The 9,745-nt window shown below is 34.6% G+C and overlaps 1 protein-coding gene and 1 long non-coding RNA gene across 2 annotated transcripts; both read right to left on the reverse strand.

Annotated features, from left to right (window-relative positions):
- Window positions 1–1,337: 1,337 nt before the first annotated feature.
- LOC117109669 lies at window positions 1,338–6,441 on the reverse strand. Its single transcript, XR_004445571.1, has 3 exons — window positions 5,773–6,441; window positions 3,281–4,696; window positions 1,338–2,045 (listed from the first exon to the last, which is right to left on the reverse strand). It is a non-coding gene; the product is annotated as an uncharacterized LOC117109669 (long non-coding RNA).
- Window positions 6,442–6,499: 58 nt separating this feature from the next.
- Window positions 6,500–8,564, reverse strand: LOC117109662. Its single transcript, XM_033252046.1, has 2 exons — window positions 6,552–8,564; window positions 6,500–6,508 (listed from the first exon to the last, which is right to left on the reverse strand). Exons 1-2 carry the CDS (start codon window positions 8,562–8,564, stop codon window positions 6,500–6,502), a joined length of 2,022 nt encoding a protein of 673 aa, XP_033107937.1.
- Window positions 8,565–9,745: the final 1,181 nt, after the last annotated feature.

The raw sequence follows: 9,745 nt of genomic DNA on the forward strand, positions 1-9,745 counted from the left end.
TTCTTTTGCGTAAAACTAAAATTCATGCCAATATTTTTCCATGATTTATAATAATATAATAATGTATATTTTCTAAAAAAAGTCATTTTTAGTGAAATTTTGCCGGGAATGGGGCTTTAACTTAGTAGTAGCTAGTACTTTATTATTACGTTGTGACTATTTGTACGACGAGTCGTGAAGATAACTCCCAATGCTATTCTTACTACGATCGCTAGCGCATGCGCGATAGCATCTCTCGTTGTGGGGGGGGGGGGGATCTAGATGTGTATAAGAGACAAGTCTTAAACTGAGCGAACCGCGACGTTAATTCTGGCCTAGGCCTATTTCTAGGCCCAGAGAAAGGCTTGGTAGATGCCAGCCTATTGTAGCGGGATTGCTAGGAATAGTTTACATATTGTTTGTAGGCCTACATTGTTTATCACAGCTCCCTGGTCTGGGGTGGCAGTATAAAAAATGAATTTCAATTTTGTAAAACAAAAAATAAACATGAAAAATTAATTAATCTAGTCACCTAGGCCCTATTTAGCTCCAAACTAGGCCTCTCCTATAAGGGCTCAGAAGCCTACAAAACTGTTTTCATGTTCAATTTTGTGAACGCGAATCCCCCTGGAATCCCCACACTCAATAGCGGATATTCCTGGAATTGTATTACCAATTATTTTTATTTGATTACTAATATTACAGTTATTAATTGGTGTTATTTTTCTCTTTTACAGAAACAACGAAAATGTAAGTCGATTGGTTGGAGACACATATTGTCATCGTTTGTTGCGTTTCCCGATTATTTGACCATGTTTAAAATTCTTAATAAAATGTTAAAGTTCAAGTTCAATTTACTGTCATATACAAAGTAAATGAAATATGTTTGCCAAGGTTCACAATAAAAACAAATGCCCTACACAAATTCGACGTATATTTTACTTAAACACAACTTCCATGAATACTTAATTTTAGAGCTAAAAACAACGAAGAAAAACAAAATTTATGGTGCTGAACATAGCATGCAGTAGTGTATGGTAGTCCCAAAACAGTTACAATTCGAGCTGTATGTTTTTTGTTGTATGCTTTTCTGGTAGGGTGGGATGGAAGGCGGTTGAAATACCACTGGCCAATTTTACAATTCACTTGCATTAATTCTGCACCCTGTAATATAGTTGATGGTCTCATACCTACTCACTCAGAATTCAATTGAGAGAGATGAAAAAAGCACTAGTATGAACATAAATTTATAAAAATGTCGATATGATGAATGAAGAAAATCGAAATATAGAATCATGATGGCATTTATTACTCTCATCTGAAAATTATGCAGTTTAGTTTTCTCAGCTTATGTGAATTGTGAAATATGTTTACATGTGCCATTAGTGATGAACTTGGTTGCAACCTGTAATGATGGCTTGCATCTCATGTAAGGCATGCTAAAAAAAATCAGGTAAAAATCAAGTTTGACAATCTTTTTAATTTCGATACGGTTTCATTTACTGTACATGCAGAAAATAGGGGGAATAGTAGTTGGTTGAAAGACACGCCTGTTATATCAGACCAAACTATTAAAGTCCCTTTTAAATACCAAAATATACTAATCAATGATAATAGTTAAAGTATATCTTTGATTTGATTATTTTAGTTTGTTTATAAGATATATTGTCTGCCGAAAAACAAATAAAAAACTTCAGAAATTCAATTAAATTTTAATTAAGTAGATCATCATTAAGTTCAAACCTCAAGAAAGATGCAATTATTGTATTTATATGCGATGATTTCCTGATAATAAGCGCTTATAAACAGTAACAAAAGATTGAATTCTTTGCCAACTGCAATGGTGTCTTTGTGGGGAAAAAAACCTTTCCTTTAAAACTGAATGAGTGTGATGTCCTCGTTCTCTCCATTTCTTCAAAACGATGCTACCAAGTACAATAGTTTCAATCATATCACAATCCATTCGCAATTACTGATATGTCAAACACGATCAATTATTATAATCATCATATTCAAGTTCATCATAGAGCCAAGCATTAACCAATAATCATCAACGTCATCATTACCTGTAAAATCAAGAAAAATGTCTTTTATGCTATAGGCCTAGGTACATTCATAATACTGTATAAATAAGAAATATTCAACTACAAAACATCATATTGTAACATATTCTGAAAAAGAAAATTATTATGAAGCAAAAATACTCAATATTATATTTCAATCAGTAATTTATTTTTATATCAGTGTAAAATTATAGATTAGTTGTTATCAGGATCGAGTATGATAACCTTGGCAAACATACAAAGAGGCACCTTAGGAGTATATCTAACAGCCTCGTAATTGTTTTACTAAAGCAAGCATTTACTGAGATTTGAACAAAAAATACAGCAATCATCCTTCAAACAATGTCAGCCTATCAAATTTTATTTGACGGCAATTTTGAAATATCCTAAATAGTAAATATGGTCATGACGACATCCAATCATGGACAAATTACAGGTAGTATAGGCGCACCATAATCCTCATCATTGTTGTGTGTGCTGACAAAATTAATGTAAAGGTAGATGATTTGCAATAGGAATGAAAATGTAGGCTTACTGCAATCTATATAATAAAGAGACAAAACAAATAGCATTTGTTTCTGTTACAGCACTAATTTTTATAATTAGAAGTGTAGGCCTAGCCTGAAATATAGCCTAAGATCCACACATCTTTGCCGAACTTTTTCGCGGCCGAAACCCTCCCGCGCCACCAGGCCTATACAGGCTAGGCCACACAAAGGCCTAAATATGGGCATAATTTAAGGCAGTATTTCATATTTATACTCAAGTAATCCATAAAGATGATAAATGTCTCTACACACAGGTTTAGCTAATCTTTTGGAATATCACACGCCACTGGCAAATGGTTCTTGAATGTTAGAGATATAAGGGTTTAAATGTTGAAGTTTGCAACATAGAAAATTGCTAAACCGTCAGAAATACGAATTATTTAAAATTAAATTAAAAATACATTATTGTCTTAATTCCTGACCATGATTTACTTCTCTACACCAATAAATACCTCTTCTGTTGTAGTAAATAATTCTAGAACACATATGTGCTTACAAATATGTATAAGTAGGGTTCAAACTTTAGTATTTTTCTTCAAATCCTGCATTTTATCGCATGTCGAGACCTGGTTAGGCCTAGCCCTGGACGGATGAAGGTATGGGTGGCTGAATTACCAGCCTGTTGTAACCTTATGTACGCATACCATACATTTCAAACATTTTAACTGCAAATGTGTTCATGTATCTTACCTTTTAAAGGAATTGCCAAAGTAAAACTTTAAACATTTTTAAACAAATATAATACAGTACGTCCAATATCGCTACGAAAGTATCCACTAGTCTTGTGTGCGGAAAGATGCTCGCTTGCGGTTCCAACAACCTTATTTGCATATCAATGCACTGCATGACCTCACAAACTAGAGAACAATAGAATCGAGTCGCGTTTCCAATCTCCGTGTATAGTTCTCAGATTTGACGAAAAACTAGGGAGGTATTTAAAAACTTTGGAAAAGGGGTGTAAACCCCTTTTCCCCACAGTTTTTAAATATATTAATATCTGTTTCTCATTATCAGCTACCAAGTTTTCGTGAAACATGCTCTTCGTGTCTTCAGAAGAACTTCCATGATTACATCAAACCTTTTTTCATTCGGTGCCTGGCTTTAAAGGAGTTAATTGACTGTAGTAATTATAGATTTACAGGCAAGTTGTTCTACATTTTGGCTCCTACAATTTCGAATGAGGAATTTATGTTTATCACTAATCATTTTAGCTTTATAAACAGGTCTCTGTGGCGTAAGGCCATAGATGCACTGAACTTAATCATGCCAACGAAAACGCTTTTCTTTATTCGAATGTTTGCCATGACAAGGCCTGAATGATATTACCACCCCTTACATTAATGGATTCAAAATTGTTTGTTACAATACGAGCCGCTCTCCTTTGGTTTCTCTTGATTGATATTGATTCTCCATATTGTCCTGGCATGATCACTACATTGTTGTATGGTACTTATTATACAATCACTTACTCAAACTTTTTACAATTTTCATTTTACCCAACTTTCAATACTTACGACCCAATATCAATATAGACCTACCCTAGACTCCTAACAGAAGCTCAAGATCAACATTGATTGGCTGTTTAGTGGAACTGATATGAAACAAAAGAGTAGGTCTATCTTAAATTCTGCCGCTTTCAGAATTGGTTATCAAATATAGAGTTAGGATTAAAGAACCCAAGATTAAGTATACACTCATTCCAGTAATAGGCCTTGATGATTCAGTAACTTTTAGTACTGGATATCTGTACCTTTTATATTGATCAAGTTGACAGAGAATTTACAGTGTTCCATTTAACTTGATGATGGCGTTGTCAAGGTTCTTCAATGTTTTCCTAGCAATGAATCTATGTTGAAGCTGGTTGCGTTTGTAACATTCCCGGTTACTAAAGGAAGATTGGGCCTAAAAGTTTAGGCAGATTCAGTACGTTCACAGCCATTCCATAAAAAATTATAATCTCGATTTTTTTTTTTACTATTGTGGTCCATCTTGAAGTCGCATTAGTGTAGCAGTTTGTTGGGCATTGCAATTTTTATTGCCGTTTTTTGTAGCTAAATAATAACCTCAGACCTGGTTGTCTATTATTCGACTGCACGTCATACTCAACTGTAAACAAAAAAAACACACTTAGTTACTGTTATTTATTGGTTTACAACGTATTTTGTCATGCACAATATACATGCTTACTATCATAAACATCATTAGACCCATTCACTTTCAACCCAGGACGACTGTGACCAGTCCTGGATTGTAAGTCAAGCAAAAAAAGCTTAACCAATCTGGATGACTGACGATACACATAGATGGGTCAAAAAGCAAATTTTTAAGCTATAAATAATGACCAACACTTTAATTTCTTTCTCGTAACTTGGTTAAAGTTTCGAACAAATTTCATTCATATCAGTTGATTAGTTTTTGAAATATCTGAGTTGGAACGTTTTCCTTTGAATGGTCCTCATATCACTCCCTACTCCAGATCGCGTCCAAAATTTAATCACCTCATCCTTAGGTCATACCTGACAATCCCTGTACCGTCCTTTTTAGATCTGTGCATCTGTTTTGAGATATTTCGAACACATGGAAACACACACGACCGTATAAATTTAAATGACACTCATTTCCCCCCCACCCCCCTAGATTGTGGATCGTGACTAACCCTTGATAATTTGTTCCTTGTAACTTGGTTAAGCTTTCATGAAAGTTTCATTCATATCAGTTGATTATTTTTTTAGATATCTTGTCTAGGACGTTTGCTCTAAAAATCCCTTTAAATGTTCTCACTTCCACACCCTACTCCAGACAGTCACCAAAATTTAATCAGCTCTTCATTGGGTTATACCTAACACTCCAAGTAATTTTCAGTTGTGTCTTGTCACAAAAAACACACGAAAACACCAAAACATGACAGACACACAAACTTACACGACTGAAAATATATATCAACTGTCGGATATGATAATAATGATAATAATAATAATAATAATAAATAATAATAATAATAATAATAATAATAATAATAATAATAATAATAACCATAATCATAATATTAAAAATATAGTAATATAATAAAAATAATATTAATGACAATAATAATAATAAAATTAACAATAATAATATATAAATATAAAATTAATAAAGGTTATTTATGGCACTACTGTCAAAGGCCTAAAGTTAGATCATACCTTTAGATCAATTGTGACCGTATGGTAAATATCTGGTTTATAGCCATCCAGTGTAGATATATCGTTTCCATGAGTAATGAGGTTCACCAAACACATTGTTCCATCTAAGGAACTACAACTCTCGCACACAGGCCCATAAATATACTGTTTCCTAAAGTAATCCAGGTTGAAATTCCGATTTATTATTTCTTCAATAAAATGAACCAGTTTCTGTAGAACGCACATAGTCTGAGTTTTGTCTTCACTTATAATTTCAACTTTGATAAGATTTCTGTCGTATGAATTAATGTTTCCAGAAATTACCTCTGTACTGATGAAGAAAAGATATGATTTACCTGTCCTAAATCTTGCTGAATTATAAAAGATCTCATCCCAGTAAAACACCTCACAACATTTAGCGATGAGACGTAGAAATATAAATTCTTGAAGAATTTCACCGAAGTCGAAATAAAAAATTTCTTGACCGCTGTTCTGTGTAGTAGACATTAAATTCTTCTTTGGTAGTCGACACGACAGAAAAAATGTGCCGACTTGGTCAACGGGATCAATAACATTAAGCGGAAAAAGTAGATGTGTTCCCACTAAGAAACGAATGATGTAAGGGTAATGTCGCCAAATGTTTTTCTGTCTACAAATGTGCTCCAGTAGTCTACTGTCAACAATGCCAGTGTCTTCCAAATTCTGCCATAAGATGTGTATAAGAGACAGGGAAAATTCACTAAGATTGTCAGAATGTCTATTAGCATTTGAGGGTCACAGATAACGTAATGTCGGAGTGCCTCATCACGTTCATTGTATATGACATCACCAGATCTGTCAAAGAAGTTTAAGAATTCGCACAGCTCATTCTGGGAAATGATATTGCACGTTGATTTGACTTCCTCTAAGATCTCTACTAAACTTGCAATAATGTAATTTTGTAAGCGAAATTTGTTCAAAGTTTCATGGAATAAAAGGTATTTTACCGAATGATTCTCCTGAAAAAAATCCAATTTTGTAATCTCTTTATAAATAACTGTTCGTAAGATGTTACGCTCTTGGTCTACACATAACGAATTTTCAATAAAAAAGAAAAAGCTACCCGAAGGATGAAACGCAAGTAACCTAGAAAAGGGTTTATAGAGATGTGCTTTTGCAAGTTGAGTGAAATTCAAAAGAGCATTTATGTCAATAACACTTTCTCGTCTTGTTCCTACTAGAAACACTACAACGTTTTTAATATCTCCATGCATAGAAACTGATTGCAACCAAAATTGTAGTCGATTAATTTGTTTTCGAGGATTCACAGCCGCTTCAACGGCGTTAAATAGAATCAGATACACACCCTGCTTTGGCATGAAAAGATGATGAGTATTGTAGTATATGTTTTGTCCAGCAAAGTCCCATAGACTAAGTCTAGCATCTAAATACGGTTCATTACGAATACATGCTTCCATTGATTTTTGGATATGTTTTAACGGTATAGAGGTTGTATTCTTCACTTTCATGTATGTAAACCATTCGTAAACAATAAATGCAGTAATTGGCGCTATAAAAAGCAATAGGCTGAACGAATACCGGGGAATAGGGTAGTATCTGTTTTTGGCTAAGCTGAGAGTTTTCAAATCTGGAAGCTCCCACCCGCACAAAACAGCTATAAATATACCAGCTACAAAACCAATAGCTTTCTTGATAAGATACATTTGAGGGATATACCCATAAGCAACATATATTCTCCCTAAAAGGACGCCAGCTATTATACAACTTACAAGTACCGCAATACATGTAAAAGTATAAAATAGGCTTACAAAATACGATCCCTTAATAAAGGCTATGACTGTGGTAAATGCAATGATACTTAATAATACAAGTACACAGTCCCTTCGACTCATTGACAATACTTTTGAGGGAGCATACCTAAACATCAAAATACTTATAACAGCAATAATACAAATTATCAAATTATAATATGCTTTGCTGTAGATAAATAATAGTTTTTCTGTAACATTGTCAATGGTAAATGTTTTCTGTTGAGGATGTACCATGATGCAAAATGCTATGCATACTCCTGTTCTACCACCTGCGCCCATAAGAACGCCAGTAAGTAAGCCAACTAGTATACACAAAGTCATGACAATGGATACTTTGATCAATTCATTGTCTCCCAAATCCATCGTCATTGCACTGTCTATGAGTACCATTCCGATAGTGTATCCACAACCGAAGCGGTACGCATTGTGATCATCGAATATATACATAAAGCAAAGAATATTTATCCATACGAGTAGTCCAAATCCGAAAGCAAAACCACCGATTAGAAAAGTAAATATGATTGGAATACTGAGCATTGTCTGAAAAAATGTATCTTCAGTTAGCTTTAGGCCCACTGGCGACATCTGGGTTTCTGACGTGCTACCAGCTTTCGTGGTTTCCTTTACACTACGTTTGCGCACGTGTGATACTGCCCACCATGCTGCCGCACTTTCAAAGTCTTCTAGTGGTGTATTTGGTACTTCACGCCACTTACAGTTAACGTCAGTGACTTTTGCTTTGACGGTATTTGTTTCAATTCCTATGGTGCTAGGCTCGTCCTGTCGAAATTCTTTTCCTAGCAAGCGTCTACATGTCGATGTCTTTCCCACACCATGATCTCCTAAAATTAAGATTTTTGATCTGTTAAATGGCAGTCTTCCTCTTACTATTGCTTGTTGATAGGCTGTTTCAATCTTCCTATCGTCTGCGAGTACGCGCAAATTAGAACTACGTTCAAATGAGTGAAAGCCACGTAGATAGCTTAAATGTTTTTCATTCATATTGATGTCAACTGTTCTTTCAAATAGTGCTAAAATCCTTCAATGGGTTTGCAATATAGGCCTAGTTCTATAAAATGAAAAACCGTGTCTCTGCGCAGCAAACCTCAATAGGTTTGTATACACTGACGATAAAAGATCAAGAGCTTGACAATAGCTTTAGTACAGTCGAAACTTGCACTAGCGAATCGTATTCTAGGTAGGACGAGGAAATAATATATTAATACTAACAGCACCACTAATATAGAAACCATTACTACTTCCTCATATTGATTACGGAGGCCTAACCTTTTGGGCCCCAGAAGTAGAAAGAATATTGACAAAATGCAAACCGCGCTTTGCGTTTATAATTTTGAAAACTCATCCCCGTACACTATTTTTTACAGTCTTTTGTCAATATTATGAATGTTGAATAACGGTATGATACCAGGAAGAATACTGTATTTCCTTCAAAAGCTTATTTGTTCCTCTGTGAGTATCTTACCTGAGCCAAATAATTTTACATATCTCTAGAAAAATTGTTTAAACATGGAAAACATTATGGTGGAGGATTATGCAAGATATTTTGAAAGTCCTGTACCAAAACAAATATGTACGAACTAATGGATAATGCTTTAATCCTAATCGTCTGTGGTGAATCAATTAATTGTTAATTAAAAACAACAACAAAAAAATCAATATGTTATCAATTTCTAATGATACATAAACACATATCAATATAACTTCCAGAAATTTAAAATAGAGTGGGACCCAGGAGGGACTTTGACAGATGGAGTGTCTATACCACCATGGTTGGGGTAAAAAAAATTACGATTATGTCACCTCTGAATGGCAGGAAATGGCACTCTTAGACTTAAAATTTGAAAGTAATTTTCCTTTTTATCTCCAATTTTTTTTACAATATTGACAAATTAGGAGGGGAGGGGGTTAGGCAGGCTCCCCCCCCCCCACCTGAATCCGTCACTGTCGGTTGTAGCTTTGAAACACTTTGGAAAACGCAAATTCTGTTAAAGTATTTGGCTACCGACGCAGAGTTGACGTACATAACCTTTTCCCTAAATTTTTTCTCTCTCGTTAGTTGCCATGTCTACATCATCAAAAATACAGTAGTGCAATATTTTACGAATGCCCGCATAGGAACCTTGGCCCTCGCAGAGGTCTGGTTTATTTAGACCATGCCGAGC

Source organism: Anneissia japonica, unplaced genomic scaffold (assembly GCF_011630105.1).
Source record: "Anneissia japonica isolate Jap-2015-1 unplaced genomic scaffold, ASM1163010v1 scaffold288038_len354873_cov157, whole genome shotgun sequence".
In the NCBI taxonomy this organism is placed as follows: domain Eukaryota; kingdom Metazoa; phylum Echinodermata; class Crinoidea; order Comatulida; family Comatulidae; genus Anneissia; species Anneissia japonica.